The sequence below is a fragment of the Sus scrofa genome, chromosome 2, assembly GCF_054392235.1.
Source record: "Sus scrofa isolate SSC_HxYL_T2T_F1_AM1 chromosome 2, Sscrofa_HxYL_maternal_Yorkshire_Landrace_v2.0, whole genome shotgun sequence".
In the NCBI taxonomy this organism is placed as follows: domain Eukaryota; kingdom Metazoa; phylum Chordata; class Mammalia; order Artiodactyla; family Suidae; genus Sus; species Sus scrofa.
The window spans coordinates 6,271,909-6,288,171 of NC_139384.1; the positions used below are offsets into that span (position 1 = coordinate 6,271,909).

General features: G+C 50.8%; 1 protein-coding gene across 9 annotated transcripts in view; it reads right to left on the reverse strand.

Moving 5' to 3' along the window:
- PACS1 (phosphofurin acidic cluster sorting protein 1) overlaps positions 1-14,615 on the reverse strand; it is a 140,120-nt gene extending 125,505 nt beyond the window's left edge. For 2 of the 9 annotated variants that reach the window (XM_085010652.1, XM_085010651.1), the window contains exon 1: positions 14,036-14,615. In XM_085010652.1, coding sequence (XP_084866778.1) covers positions 14,036-14,385 — 350 coding nt within the window. In that variant the 5' untranslated portion in view covers positions 14,386-14,615. Of the gene's footprint in view, positions 1-2,613; positions 3,420-4,266; positions 4,749-10,737; positions 11,278-14,035 lie in introns of those variants that run through there. The other 7 variants (XM_085010657.1, XM_085010659.1, XM_085010658.1 and 4 more) reach the window with 7 other exon arrangements.
- Positions 14,616-16,263: the final 1,648 nt, after the last annotated feature.

The following is a 16,263-nucleotide window of genomic DNA, read 5'->3' on the forward strand; positions in this document are numbered from 1 at the left end:
CGTGTGCTGTAGCTGCGAATGGCTTCCACACCTGCATCTCCCTCATCGAAAACCATCAAACGGGTACGGATCACAGAGGAGACACCAGATCAAGCGAATATGACAGCAGGATAATGAGGGATGTTGAGACCCCACGGCTCCAATGGCTTCACCACGGCCTACATCAACAAAAAGAATTTATCTAGACTTTTAACACAAGCAGTTACCAACCTGTGGGTTACTCCATCCCGTAGGAAGTAAATTCCCAAGGAAATTTATTCCCGATTAATTACAAATGGCAAAAGGAGAAACAAACTTCCTCAAGAGCTTTGAAGAATTCCGTTTCCTCTCTCCCAGGTAATGTCACTTAAGATAAAGAGATGATACTAATGATGACAATGCCTGATCCTTAACTGGCTGAGCCACCAGGGAACTCCTAATAAGCAAATCCTTTAGGTCTGAAAATACCATACCCAGAAGCTGATGACTTCTCTTCCCCACCCCTACCACCCTGGCCGCAGCCACCATCAGCTCCCAGTAGGTCACCTTCATACTCCTGACTGGCGTCCTGCTTTATGGGCTACTGCCCGTCTGCGTGGGCTACTCGACACGCAGGGGCAGGTGGTTATGTCGCTGTGTAAGTCGTAATCACGCCTCTCCTCTGGCTCAAAATCCCCAAGAGCTTCCCGTCTCACTCAAGATCACAGCCAGTCCCACGAGAGCCGGGTCCCTTCGCTTCTCTGATTTTCGCCCCCAAGACCCGCCACCTCGTTTGCTCGGCTCCAGCCCACCGGCCTCGTGGCGGCCCCCCGCCCTTAACGGTACTTACCGTGCCCTCTGCAGGTGGCCTAAGAGCGAGCCGCGCACCTTGGCTCACCTCTCAGGGGGCTTCCAAAGCACCGTTGTGAAAACTCTGACCCTCTGCCTCGCTCACCCCACCTTCCCGCTTTCATTGCCCGTCCACACAGCCTAACACCTGCTCCTTCCTTGGCCCCCGCCCTGCCCCTGAAGATAACCTTCGGGAGAGCTGGGTTCGGGCAGTGCCGTTAAGCGCTCTCTCCTTGGCGACTCGAACGGTGACGAGGCGCATGAGGCACCTACAGGCAGTTGCTATTAGGCAAAGAGTCAGAGACGGATCCGAACCCACACGGTGAGGAAACACCAGATGAGGAACCAGACTCTAGAGCCAAAGCACTGCTGGCACATGGTTTTGAAGAGATTATGGCAACTTGCTGATATTTTTTTTCCCTCCAGATACATGGTAAGAATAGGAGGAAATACCCGAGTGAGCATCAAACAAAACAAAGCAAAGCAAAACAAAACGCCAATAGAGCCATGCTCCCCACACAGTATTTTTTCTAGAAAACGATCTCTTAAGTGGACTCGAATCCTCGCCACACAGAGACGCGGTACTCACTCATCCTCGAAGCTGCCTGAGAACCAGTCTCTCGCGGGGACGTAAGTACACACAGCCCCGGCCCAGACCAGAGCACACGGAACCAATCCCAGGCCAAATCTCGGTCTCGATCACGTCCCATTTTCAGCCCGAGCTTTTGTTGCCCCAAAGAGATGATACTTTCCTTTCTCTCCTTGGAGAGAAAAGTCACCCAGGAGGATTAATAATGGGCCATGTTTAATAATGTTATAACTCTTCCTTTTTATAATTTTTTTTAAAAAGGGAAAGATAGAAGAGATTAGCTACAAGTAATAAAAACAAATCGATAATGATATTATATACAGTTAATGAATAATTCTCCCCATTAAAGATAAGGGCATAAACAATTTATTGCACATCTTGGTGGCAGAGAGGAAATACAATTAAATCCATTAATAGCCACAAGAGTTTTTATGTTCCCACAGGACCCTGGTTCCCAGAGTTGCTTATTCATTTTCATCCACAGCAAAAATGGTGCATGGCAGGGACAACAGAATGCTGTAGGCTACTTTCTACATATTTTAATTTCTTTTTTCTTTTTTTTGGCTGTACCCACGGCATATGGATGTTCCCTGGCCAGGGATTGAACCTGAGCCACAGCTGCGGCAATGCCGGATCCTTACCCCACTGAGCCAGGCCAGGGATCGAACCGGCACCTCCAGAGACAAGCTGGAACATTAACCCATGACGCCACAGCGGGAACGCCCACATATTTCAATGGTGAGGAGACAACAGACTTAGGGGAGTCTGCCCTGCCACCTTCTATTGGATGTGAGCTCCAAGTGCCAAACACAAACCTACTTGCGGAGACAATGTGAGTGACGACTCCTGCGAATCGGGTCTACAGGTTATCCCGTCACACTCAGTCTCACTGGCACGACCCAAAGACGTTAAGGTAATGATTTCTATGAATACAGATGCTCAAACATCTTACAAGTGTTTTGTCTCTCTTCATAACAAATCAACAAGGCAAAAAAAGGTATCCCCACTACAAAAAAAAAAAAAAAAATCAGTGGAAAAAGTGACATGCCCAGAGATGATCAAATTTAACTAAGAGCCAGATATAGGGCGTTACTTACTTATTAATCCATAACAGTCCAACCCAAACGCCAAATGCGCCTTGTATCTCTAACTGCATCTTTGATAGGGTTTTTGACTCCCTAAGACTTGAGAAGATTAAACCCCTACCCAAAACTCACCAGGAATCCTGCCTCTCTCCGGATTACAACCTGGACCGAGAAGCGAGCAACATGTTTCTTTCTCGCCCCTGGGACACCCCAGCCACGAAGCTCAGGCTCTCAGATGAACGGCCCGTTACTCTTAGCCTCACGTGCAGAGCCCGCTCCTTCTTAACACGCTTGACGATCCGGTTCTGCCGCTCATGGTGTATGAGAAGCAACGAAGCACAAAGAAAGCACGTCGGTAGCGATAGGGAGAAAGAGAAGCAAAAACAAAACCAGAAGAGCAAACACGGGGGTTGGGAAAGAGCTAAACGTGGCCCGTGTACTGGTGCCGCACACGTCCCAGCGGACACGCTTCACGCCAAGCCCGGCGTTCGCCCTGAGGATCCAGCCCGACTCGGTTCGCGTTTCACGTGTTCTCAAGGAAGAACCAGAAACAGGTACATGCCTTTGTGGATTTCCACCCAAAATGGGGAAGCAAAGCCTTGGTGCTCATTAAGGGAGAAAATGAACATGTGTACAAAGACCCAAGTGTTTCACAACAAGCCTTAAATGTATCATCAGGTTTCTCCTGCCAAAGCAGAACGTGGGTTTTCTACAGTCCGAGACGTACAATGGAAAACTTAAGGAAGAGAGAGAGAAAGATCAACTCCACTTAATTCCTCATTTTCCTGGGAGTCGTTCAGCCTTACGGGTGATGAATGGCTCGCTGTAAACCGGTTTAGTTGCTCTCCTGGCTGCCAAAGCACAGCTAAGAAGCCAGCAGGTACAACAGGGAAGCTGTCAAGTCAAGCTGGCTCAAAACAAAGTTGTGGTTTGCAGGCGGGGCCTGAACCATCTCTTCCGTTCATATAAGCTGGCAGGATGTAGAAACAGGATCCCGACCTAGCCACCGCTTCAGAGAACCAAAATATTTTGCTTTGACTTTCTAGCCTATTAAGCTTGGGGTTTGGCAGGATCTGTGTCCACAGTGAACGCAAGACATTGTAATGGTCCTCTTGAGGAAATGAGAACACAAACAAAGCTGCCCTGAGTCTGGAAAGAAAGCAGTGTCTGGAGGGGTGTGAGGGACAGGCAGAGACGTGGGGCTGGCAATCAGGACAGCCAGAGAGATGGGGACAGCTAATATTTCTAACTGTTTTCCACATGCCACATGAGCGCGTACGTAATCTGCAGTAATCTTGCTTAATCCTCCCAACAAACGAACGGTAGGTGCAAGCATTATGCCCATTTTACAGATGAGAAAAGGGACGCGTTAGAGAGGTTAAGCATTTGCCCAAGACACTCAAGCTGTCGGGAATAAAATCCTGGCGAACCAGCTCCAGAACTGACACCTAAAGCCACCGCGCTCTGACACCTCTCGAGGCCCACTGCCTGGTAAAGGAGCAGCACGCTGTAATCCCAGCATTACCGAGTATAAAGCCTAAGAGTTACCTGTCAACCATGAGAACCAGGCAGAACTCGGGGGACACCAAGTTTAGACAGAGGAGTAGCTCATGAGTCACGAGACAAATCCCGGCTCCACCTACCTCTAAACAGGGGAGCCCTGCAAGAGGCCTTCACTCCCCTGGGCCTCCAACTCCCTTCCTGGGAAGTGGGTGGTTGCTGTGTCCACAGCAAACTCTCGGTCAAGTTCACCTCGCCCAAGCGTCGGCCCAAAGAGCAACTCACCAGAGGCCTTCTCCCGCCACTGGCTCCAGCCCGCTCAACGCTCCTCTCTGCCTGACTTGTCGCCCTGGCGCTGCTCGCCCGGAGATCTAGTTCCCTGCAGGTCTGCTTATCTGTCTCCCTCCACCAGAACGTTCACTTCCGAAGAGAACGGACTTTGTCGACCTGTTCGCTGCTGGTTCCCCGGCACCTGGAGCAGGACTTGGCCTAGAAACACTCAGTAAATATTTGTTGAATGAAAGAATTGTGCACAGTAGATTTTTACTCAATAAACACTGCAAGTAAGCAGGCCCTGTTCATCTGACAACTGTGCTTACTGAGCACCTATGAAATCACTACCTAGATGAGCAGGGCTGTTTCAGATGCTGATGACTGGGGTGAAGGCGATTTATGAACTCCCCAAATGGACCAGACAGGTGAGGGCTGCTTTCCAAGGTAGCAGGTCGGCTGAGACTGGACGACACCCAGCAGCCACAAGGCGATCTGGGGATAGAGCATCCCGGGTAGAGGGAACGGCACGTGCCAAAGTCCAAAGGCAGGACCAGCCAGGCCCGGCTTGCCCAGCGCCAGGGGGGCACCGGGAGGCTGGCAGAGATGAGGCAGAAGCCATAAGAAAGGCCACGCCATGAAGTCTCTCCTCAGGCATAAGAAGGGTTTGACTCGAAGGGTGTGGAAAGCAATCTGATGGCGTCTCTTCTCTTCACCCAACAGAATGGACACCGTGCATTTTGCCTGTGGCACATACCAGCCAGTCTGGAAGCATTTGCTAAATGAAAGAAGTCGCATGATCTGATTTTCATTTAAAATATCACTCTGAACTGCTACCAGCGTTGACCTTCTGGGAGGAGACCGGGGTCGCAGAGGATGAGTAGAATACACGTATTTTCGAGGCACCGTAACACAGAGACATGGGAGGTCGAAGCTGCTCTCTAACCCTTGAAGCCATTTGGTGTTTTTAAACAAAAGACAGAAAAAGGTCCGTGAAAAGGGATCAAATAAATGACAACTGATGTCCTAAGCCTTTTGTGTTTTTCTAAACTATTAAAAAAGAAGAAGAAAAGAAAAAACACTACAAAGAATCTCTGTCTCGCCTATAAAAAGAGGAACAGAAGGGAGCTCAAAGTCAGCCCCCCCGCCCCCCACACACAGAGTTTTGGAGGAAAACTGTCAAGAAAAAACACCCTCCTATATCTAGGCACAGGGACAATTACTAATTCCTCTCTCTTAGCACATCCAAAACGTTACCTGGGGGGAGTCTAGCTCAGCATCGGGTTCTGAGAGGCCGGCTGCCAGGGGGAGGAGTTGCGTGGACTTGAGAGAGAGGAGCAGGTACTGCAACAGGAACCAGGTTCTAAAACCTCACTGCTTTCATGTCTTCCCACCTCCGCACCGGTCACTAAACAGACACACAGGGAAGCCGCGCACAGCGGAGTTGCTAAGACATACATCACAGTTCTCAAGAGACTTTTTTTGCCAAAATGATCTCTGGACATCATCTAGGGTCTCTGTTTACAGAACTGTAAGTGCTGAAAGGATGAAGAAACAGGGGTTCACCTAGGAGTCGTGGAGGTCATTACGTCCAAAAAGAAAAGAGGAAGAACAGTATTTAGGGTGCAAACAATGGTGGCGCTAGAACTAAACTCAGATACGCTTTCAATGTATCTTCAAAACTTTACAATCCAAAAGAATCTACACAACATATACACAATGGAATATTACTCAGCCATTAAAAAGAATGAAATACCGGCATTTTTAGCAACATGGATGGACCTGGAAATTATCATGCTAAGTGAAGTCAGCCAGACAATGAGACACCAACATCAAATGCTTTCACTGACATGTGGAATCTGAAAAAAGGACAGAATGAACTTCTTTGCAGAACAGATACTGACTCACAGACTTTGAAAAACTTACGGTCTCCAAAGGAGACAGTTTGGGGGGTGGGGGGATGCGCTGGGGTTGTGGGATGGAAATCCTATAAAACTGGGTCGTGGTGATCATTGTACAACTACAAATGCAATAAATTCATTGAGTCATTTAAAAAAGAAAAGAAAAAGGGAAACAAAAATGTTAAATAGAATGTAATAATGAAACAGTTTTTCTGAAAATAAAATAAAATAAAAATACCCTCCATTTAAAAAAGAAAGAAAGAAAGAAAGAATCTACACAAGTATCCAGTACACAAGGCACAGTTATCAATGCCACCTTCTCACCTGTGCCTCACCATCCACCCCTGCCCCCTGCGGAGGGCAGCAGTCCAGAGACTGTCCAGTCACCCTCCCCCACCAGTAAGGCTGCATGAGCCACTCCAGAACCACGATGGGGAGGAAGGAGTGGAGTGAGGCTTCATTCAGTCCTCCATGTCTTCATCTGACCAGGATGTACTTTTTTGTACAGCTTTATCATGATATGAAATTTGTAAGGTTCACTCCTTTTTTTTTTTTTTTTAAATGGCCACACCCGCAGCATATGGAGGTTCTCAGGCTAGGAACTGAATTGGAGCTACAGCTGCCTCCCTATACCACAGCCACTGCAACCACAGAATCCGAGCCGCGTCTGCATCCTACACCACAGCTCATGGCAACGCCGGATCCTTAACCCACTGAGTGAGGCCAGGGATCGAACCTGCGTCCTCATGGATACTAGTTGGATTCATTTCCGCTGAGCCACGATGGGAACTCTGATGTTCACTCCTTTGAGGTACACATAGGATCCAGTAGAGTCGATACGTATCCTTAAATATATTTTTTTAAAACAACATTTATTGGTCTTTTCTGTAATATATGTTTTTTATTGAAAGTTTGGAAATTACCAAAAAACATACAAGGACAAAAATTAATATCACACACAACCCCACCATCTAAAAACCATTTTGGAGTTAACACCTCCACACAATTTTCTCAGGAGACATTGACTAAGACCTAAAATTATGAGAAACAAATGGCAGGGAAGTGCCCGGAAGCAAATACCCTCCAGGAGCAAGCAGACCAGAAGGTAAACAATGTTTAAAGGGGAAAAACTAAAAGGAGAAAACTAATGGGCCCTTGGAAAAACAAAGAAAAGGGACATTTTACAATAATTTATTGGGAGTTCCCAGCGTGGCGCAGTAGTTAACAAATCCGACTGGGAACCATGAAGTTGCGGGTTCGATCCCTGGCCTTGCTCAGTGGGTTAAGGATCGGCCTTGCCCTGAGCTGTGGTGTAGGTCGCAGACACGACTCGGATCCCGCATTGCTGTGGCTGTGGTGTAGGCTGGTGGCTGCAGCTCCAATTAGACCCCTAGCCTGGGAACCTCCATATGCCTCGGAGGTGGCCTTAGAAATGGCAAAAAGACCAAAAAAAAAAAAAAAGAAAAATTAATGGATACTACTAATAATAATTTATTGGGAGTTCCCCAGTGGTCTAGTGGTTAGGATTCAGGGTTCTCACCGATACAGCCTGGGGTTCAATCCCTGGTCTGGGAACTGAGATCCCACATTAAGCCACGGCACATTGCAGCATAAATAAATAAAATAAAACAATTTATCAACTATACTTAAGTTAAAAATTTTTTAAAATAATAGTTTGGAAGAGAGATAAGACAATCTAATTACACAAATAAGGAGAAACCATAAATATTAATACCAGAAATGCCATCATTTGCTCCCTAAAAACTGTGTTATTCTTTTTTTTTTTTTTTTTTTTTTGTCTTTTTTGCCATTTTCTTGGGCCACTCCCGCGGCATATGGAGGTTCCCAGGCTAGGGGTCGAATCGGAGCTGTAGCCACCGGCCTACGCCAGAGCCACAGCAACGCGGGATCCGAGCCGCGTCTGCAACCTACACCACAGCTCACGGCAACGCCGGATCGTTAACCCACTGAGCAAGGGCAGGGACCGAACCCGCAACCTCATGGTTCCTAGTCGGGTTCGTTAACCACTGCGCCACGACGGGAACTCCTTTTTTTTTTTTTTTTTTTTTTTTTAACTGTGTTATTCTAATAGGACTTTCTGTGGTCCTGGACGCGCTCGAGGTCTGCCCTGTCCAATATGGAAGCCACCAGCCACATGGGACTGGGCGATGAGAATTTTCAATTTTACTCAATTTTAATTAATTTTAGTAGCCACATGCGGCTCATGGCTACTGTACTGGACAGCACAGCTTTAAAGCTTCTGATCGGGGGACATAACTGAATGTCAAACGGAACATTTTAAGTAACTGTTTTCTAGAAGATACGTAAGCTGAGTAATAAGACATCAACATTTACCACATCCCCCAAGGCAGGGGCTGGAGGGGGTCTGCCTAAGTGGCTCCCTGAGCTGTGACTGCCCTCTGGTCTGTTCGAACAGAAAAAGGACCGCAGGCGCAGCAGGGTTTCTGACCAGACAACTGAATGGATGCGCGAGGGAAACGCTCAGGAGTCGGTGCCAAGGCCTGGTTCTCTAAAACCCTCGGAAGCTATGCCGGTTATTCCTCTAACTGGGCCTAGACAAGGGCTTGCCAGCCTGGCACCAAACCGCCTCGCTCTGTGCCAGCCCAGTGGGCTCTGAAAGATGTTTTAAGGCCAGCTGCAAACTGTGTCCTTTCTCCGAAGCCCTTAATACGAGATCCCGAACACACACGGGAAAAGGACCAGCGCTTGCGAGCTTTCCCACAGCTTCCCTGGATTCCCAAAACACTCCCAGAATGGGACGCCACAGATCCAAGCCAAGCCAGCTCCAAATTTCAGAGGCCCCACGGAGCCTTCAAGTCCGGGCCAAAACAGGGCCAGCCTCCTGGGCTGCAGCAGCAAAAAGACACAGCCCAAACATCTCCTGACTTGGGCAATGACGGCAGCAGCCGAGTGGCTCCGCTAAGGAACTGGAAATCCAGTTTAAAAGGAAATCACATAACCACTAATGTGTCCAAGAGATCTGTAAATCAATACCTGTAAAGCGGACCCTGTGAAAGTCATTCTCCTTCTGACTTAAGGAATCTGAGCTCCCGCAGGGACGATGGATAATATTACCCTGAGAGAGAGGCTATTCTATTACCACACTCACAATGTGAAATTCAAATCGTCTAAGGTAAAATAGGCTTCTAAGACTTTTAATGCTAGGGAAATAAATAGAAACTTCGCCAGGGCGCTCTTATTCGAGATCAATTACATTCACCATTTAAGAAGTACTTTCTCCTACGGATCGGCAGGTCCAATTTTATATTTATCCCCCCCGTATCTTAGCCTGGATAGTAAGTAAAAAGGATTCCCAATCAAAGGCTGAAAAGCACTAAGGTGTGGGAGAGTGTGCCCGGCACCCAGGAAGGACAGGGCACCACATCCTGGCTTGCCCAGGGCTTTCAGGGCTTGGGGCGGGGGGCAGCCGGCCCAGAGTAGCTTCGAGAAATTAACACGTCTACTGCAGGCCAGTCACGCCGATGCGGCAAGAGTGACCTTATTTCTTTCCCCCCCGTGGTGGGCTAAAGGAGAAATATGACTGATAACCACTGAACTCCTTCCCAAGCACACAGAGATAAGGACATGCAAATGTGCTCTGTGCTAAAGACACAGGCGCTACGGAGCGTGAGGGATGCAGGAGACAGAGCACATTCTGTTTCCTAACAGTCGGTTTTACACCACTGAGGAAATTTGGTACACTTACGAAATTGAATGTTTGTCTCTCCTACTTAAGTAACTCAGAGAGAGACAAGAACAGCATGGAAGCGTCACCATACAAAGACCAAAGAGAAGGGACCGAGGAGATGCTAAAACTCTTCCTAGAGCATCAGGCAACTTGCCGCCTGTGCCTCTGCGGGCGCCACACCGCCGTCCACACGCTGGACCAGAAACGTGGAAACACTGCTTGGTGTGGACGGACAACGGGGTCAACTTCCAGAGCCGTGAATTTCATAAAAGAAGCCGAACAGACCTACCTGCTGGTAACAGGATCTCAAAGGCCAACTGCACGTCACAGTGATTACCCCGGGGGAGTGAGAAAACACCCAGGACGGGGACTTTCCTTTACAATTCCCATCCTGGCCACCTGCTTGAATGTCGAATCGTGGACATGTGCTCACCTTTTTAGGCATTAAATAATGGCGGTACAAATGGCAACGAACAGAACAATGTAGTTATTCTAAAACCAACTGTGGGACTTCCCGTCGTGGCGCAGCAGAAACGAATCCGACTGGGAACCATGAGGGTGCGGGTTCGATCCCTGGCCTTGCTCAGTGGGTTAAGGATCCGGCCTTGCCCTGAGCTGTGGTGTAGGTCGTAGACGCGGCTCGGATCCCCCGTTGCTGTGGCTCTGGCGTAGGCCGGCGGCTACAGCTCCGATTAGACCCCTAGCCTGCAGACCTCTATATCCTAAAAAGACACAAAGACCCAAAAAATAAAAAATAAAAAATAAATAAAACCAACGGTGGAGGCATGCTCCCCATCCATAGAGAATTTTTTTTTTCAAATTACTGTAGATTCTGAGAGAATTTAGTAGCTTGTTAAGTAAGAGCAGAGTACATACCTGAGACACCACGACTTCATTTAAATCTAATCAAGGAAAAGAGGTTTTCCTTCTTTTTTTCCCAAAAGCAAATTGTTTCTACAGGGATCAGGAAAAGGAGTATGACCTTCCAAGCCCTCGGCTTTTCCACTCTCTCCTCTGCACTGGATGAAGGATGACATTTTATATGTCGCTAACCTTGGACCCACGATCTCGTGTACGGGTCTGAGGTCCCTATAGCTGACACGCTGGTGTCTCGTTTGAGTCACATGAGATGAGAATGTTAAGCCCACACAATATTCAGAGTGCTATATATACAGAGCGCACGCTGCCAACACACTCTAAACAACAGGAACACACATACCACGGAGACCTCAAATTAACTGGATGACTCTAATAATTGGAAGGGCCAATCGCAGGCCATTTTCTCCCCACAGGGCGTTATTTTCCATCCTGCAGATAAAACAGCCTGCTCCAAAAGCACAAGTGTCCCACAAGGAGCGGGGAGGCACGAGGGTGACTGCTGAAAAACAAAGTCAGAGCAGAACAGCTGACAATCCCAAGGGCTGGTTAGCAGACAGAAAGAACCTAACTGCATGCTCCCGGCAGGTGAAAACAACAAGCCAGCCTAAGGAGCTCACACCAAGTGAACGTGATAATTACTGAGCTGATCAGGATGCCCAGCTGTTTCTTGGGCTGCTAATTTATTAGGGGGACCTTTTGGTCACCAAGAGGAGCAAAGTGAAAATCAACGGCAATCAGTGACTTTCTGTATCCCCCTCTGTTGCCAGCAGGACTCGCACCTTCTCAATCTAACAAGCTAGAAAAGGCAGCTGTCCAAATGTCACCAGTCAAACGTAGTGACAGGTTGAAGGATACCGGCAAGCATGTATTACCAACACTGGACCGTGGAGGAAGGGACCCCAGTGGAGTCTTTTGGTTTGTCCGTTTGTGTTTGCTTCTTTTTTGGCCACACCCGACAACGTACTGAAGCTCCTGGGCCAGGGATCGAATCCAAGCCACAGCTGCGACCTATGCCACAGCTGCGTCCACTGCTGGATCCTTAACCCCCTGCACTACAGCAGGAACTCCAGGGACCTGGGGCTGTTATGTCTGAAAGGAGGAGACGAGAATCCTTCAGTTCTCGATGGGCCTGTGCAGGAAAAGAAAGGGAAGCCTGCTTAGGACCAAGAGACGACCCTCACCCAAACTCACTTGCATCTGGTGTTGTACTAGGGTGCTGGCCAGACCAGACCACCCTAATGTATCTCCTGATTACCCTAAAGAAAGGACAGGGAAAGAAGAAAGTATCAATCAGGGGAGAGAATGCTGAAGCACAGAGGACAGGGAGAGAAGAGGGGGGCTCACAGAAAACAAGCTTGCATTATCTAAAAAAGTTCCAGATGTGTATCCCTCCGACAGTAATTCCACCCCCATGAATAAAGACATCCTAAAGAAACTTTTGCAAGGAGCACCAGGAGTCTTGGACAAAAATATTTACAGCTTTACTGTTTGTGTTGACAGGAAACGAGGGTGTTCCCTTCATGGCTCAGCGGTTAACAAACCCAACTAGGATCCATGAGGTTTCGGGTTCGATCCCTGGCCTCGCTCAGTGGGTTAGGGATTCGGCATTGCTGTGAGCTGTGGTGTAGGTCGCAGACGTGGCTTGGATCCTGTGTTGCTGTGGCTCTGGCGTAGGCCAGCAGCTACAGCTCCGATTCAACCCCTAGCCTGGGAAGCTCCATGTGCTGTGGGTGCGGCCATTAAAAAAAAAAAAAAGGCCAAAAAACCCAAGTAGGAAACAACTCAAATGTTCATCCAAAGGAGATTTATGATATATCCATACAATGATGTTCCATCCCTGAGTGAAGATATTTCAGTTCGAGCTACCACACAATTCTCACGAACTTCGTGTTGACTTAAAAACAACACACGCACACACTAAAATAGGCCACAGCACACATCCAGTAGGCCAGAATTTCTATCAACTTCCCAAAACATTCAAAACTAAAACATATTGTTTAAAGGTGCACAGATATAGTAAAGATCTTTTAATTTTAAAAGACAGGGATATGACAGACCCACAATTCAGAATGATATTTACCTTTATGGGGGGGGACAAGGGGGTGTGGCCGGGAAGAGACACCCCAAGGGCTTCAACACAACTGTCGTGCTCCTTCTCAAGCCGAGTCAAGCATAGAGATGTACTTCTTGTCAATTTTTAAGTGTGAATATCCTTCCTTAGGATATATGTTAATTTTGCATGCATGAAACCATTCAAAATAAAGGGGGGGATAAAAAGTTGACGATGTAACCAGACAATGCTCCCTAACCCCCCCCCCTTACATGGAGCCAGCCAGACCCCAGGACCACAGAACCAACCCTGTTTAGAGGTGACAAGAAAGACCACCTCCAGGCACTTCCCTGTGCTTCCCGGTGGAACCAGCTTCACAGTGTCTACCCAAGGGGCAAACTGTAAGACACTGCACACTGTCCCCAAAGAGTTGGAGAGAGACAGCCTTGCCGGTACAGAAACAGAAAATATCCCAAACTCGGGCATATTTCACCAATGGAAGGAAAGTCCCCCAGACGGTTCCAACAGACAGAGGAATGGACTGAATTTAGGAACAAGGCAGTAATTTTATGTCGCCCTGCAGGGCTAGAAGAATTTGTGACCAGTTACTGGAGGGGAGAAAGGGATGAAAAATACACTTGAAGACACACTAAATAAGAGTTTTACAAGACCATAGAGACCGGCACAGAATGTGTGTAATTGGAAGTACAAATAAACCCGGGTGTTGAAGACAAATTAGAAGCCCCAAGGGTTCCTATATGGGCTTTACCTGGCAGAGGGTGACAACCGAGTTTGGCACATGCTGAGTATGTTGGGAAATAATAATATCTAGAGATCTGTACCACATCTGTGTAACATATGTACAACCCACGGGCGCTGGCGAGGCTGGGAAGAGTCTGTGACTTAACGCCGGGAAACTGACTGTCAGGAAGGCCGGGTTCGGTCAGATCAACGAGAGAAGGCCCAGAGCTGAGAGTCCACAAGGCCCGGCTCAGGGAAGGGAAGAGGGTGGTCCCGGCCCCAGACAGAAGGTGGGGATGCCAGCAGAGGGCGGGGTCCCCGCAGGAGGCGTCCCCAGAGGCTGGGCAGCAGCCAGGCCCGACAGCCAAGCAGCCTGGGGAATCTAGGGTCGGGGCGTCCCCTTGGGCGATGGGACGGGGAGGAATGAGAAGGCGGGGGGGCCTGTCACAGACTCTGCTGGGCGGCCCCCGAGGGCCGGGTCCCCCCACCCCGCCCGCTGCTCACCTGGGCACGCAGCTGGACGAGCTCCGGTCCACCTCCCAGGTGGCGTACAGGTTCATCTGCACGGGGGCGGGGGTGCGGCCTGGCCCCGGGCCGCCGGCGGGCGCGGAGCCCGAGGCCACCGCGACGGCCATGGAGGTGGAGGTGGACGAGGACGAGGAGGAGGCGGCCGCTGCCGAGGTGGACGAGGACGACGAGGTGGCCTGGGCCAGCTTGGGGGGCGTCGGCTGCTGCGGCGCTGGCTGCTGCTGCGGCGGCTGCTGCGGCGGGGACTGGGCGACCCCAGAGCCCCGCTGGCCGCTGCCGCCCCCGGCGCCTCCGGGACCACCGCCCGCCCCTCCGCGTTCCGCCATGGCCCGGCCGGAGGTGGGGAGGCGCGGGGGTTACGGGGATCGAGGTGACGCCGAGCGGACGCCCAGGCTTCTCCCGCGGCGGCGGCGGCGGCGGCGGCGGGGGCTCGACTCGTCTGCTCGGCCCGCCCGAGCGCGCGAGCGAGAGGCTGCACGCACGCGCGGGGCCTCGCGGCGCGCGGTCCTCGCGCTCGCCCGCCGCTGCCTGTTGCGGCTCGCGCCGCCGAGACACTGGGTGGGCGTGTCCGGGGCGGGGGGCGGGGAGCCCTGGCCCGCGCCGGCCCCACCCAGCGCCGAGGGGCGGGGCCGCGCTCGCGCCCGCGCCCCCGGCGGGCCCAGGAGCGCGCGCCCCTCGCTCCTCTGGAGGAGGGCGGGAGGCTGGGGCCCACAAACGGCACGTCTTTTTGAATTCGCGGCCCGGCGGCAGCCAGCCGACCCCTCTCCCCTACCCCGCGGCCCTTTTGGCGTTGGCGGCGGCAGCTGAGCCAGCGGAAACCCCGCTTTTCCGGGGCGCGGCCCCGGCCGGGAGGGCGCTGCCGCGGGGGCGCGCTTCATCCCCTTGGGTCTGTGGACCTGAAGCTGAACCCGCCGCCCACCCAAGCCCGTCTAGTGACCGCCGACCTGACCCCGGCCCTGCAGCCCCGAGGCTTCTTCGCCACGACCAGCAAGGGAGCGATGGAGACCCGGGGGCCGGCTGGCCGCCTGCGTGCCGGGCAGTTTCCGCCCCCCTGCTTCTCCCCAGTGTGGGCAGGGGCTCAAGGACCCAGTCCAAAAGGCCTTGGCAAGGGTGAATTATAAAGTTCTGATCCATCTGGAGCCAGCCCTTTCTTTTCTGTCCCTAATGTCCCCCTCCCTCAAAGAACCATTTAGAGTCCCAAGCCCCCATCTCTGCCCTCAATTTCCTTTACTTGGAATGTGTTTCTGCTTCATCACTTACTAAATTTCTAAAAAGGCCTTGCTCAACTGCCTCATCCTCCCCGGAGTCACCCACACTCCCCACTCCTGAAACTGTCATGAAGCCTCCAGCTCCGCAACACCTCTGGTGCAGTGGCAGAGTGACTCTCTCCCACCAGCACTTGCCAAATGCCTGGTGGACCCACTGTTCCAATTTAGTCTAGCCTGTCAGAAAGACTTCTCAGGACAGGGGCCCTAAAACCTGGGAATGTTAGTCCCCCCACCACTACCCCGGCCCCCACCAAAACCTGGAGACTGACTGACAAAACCACCCAGGGGCTCACACGTGCTCAGGAAAATCTAGATTGTGGGCTGTCTTCTCTCCCAGGTAAGGACTTAGACCTCCTTGGCCACAGGGTCTATCAGGAAGGCCCGACCTGGCCTACTTCCCGAGCCCACTGGGCTTCCTCAGCCCAGCCAGGGCGCTAAGCTGGCTATTTTTAGTCCCCAAGGACACAGTGGTAAGGTCAAACCAGACCTAAAAGTCCTTCCCCCAGAGCCTTCCTACAAAGCAGGCAGTGGTAAAACACACAATCTCAGATTTAGCTTCAGCACCAGTCTCAACTGCCACACCTGATCCGGTGCCTGCCCCGTCATCACTGGAGCAACTTGTTGTAGAAAATGATTTTTTTTTTTTTTTCCAGGACCACACCCATGGCATATGGCGATTCCCAGGCTAGGGGTGGAATCAGAGCTACAGCTGCCAGCTACAGCCACAGCCACAGCCACTCAGAATCCAAGCCACATCCGTGACCTACACCATAGCTCACGGCAACGCCGGATCCTTGACCCACTGAGCAAGGACAGGGATGGAACCCGCATCCTCATGGATACTGATCAGGTTCATTACCACTGAGCCATGACGGGAACTCCTGTTAATTCTTTGGCAGGAAGGCACTAAAAGAAGACAGAGGAGGATCAGGAGCG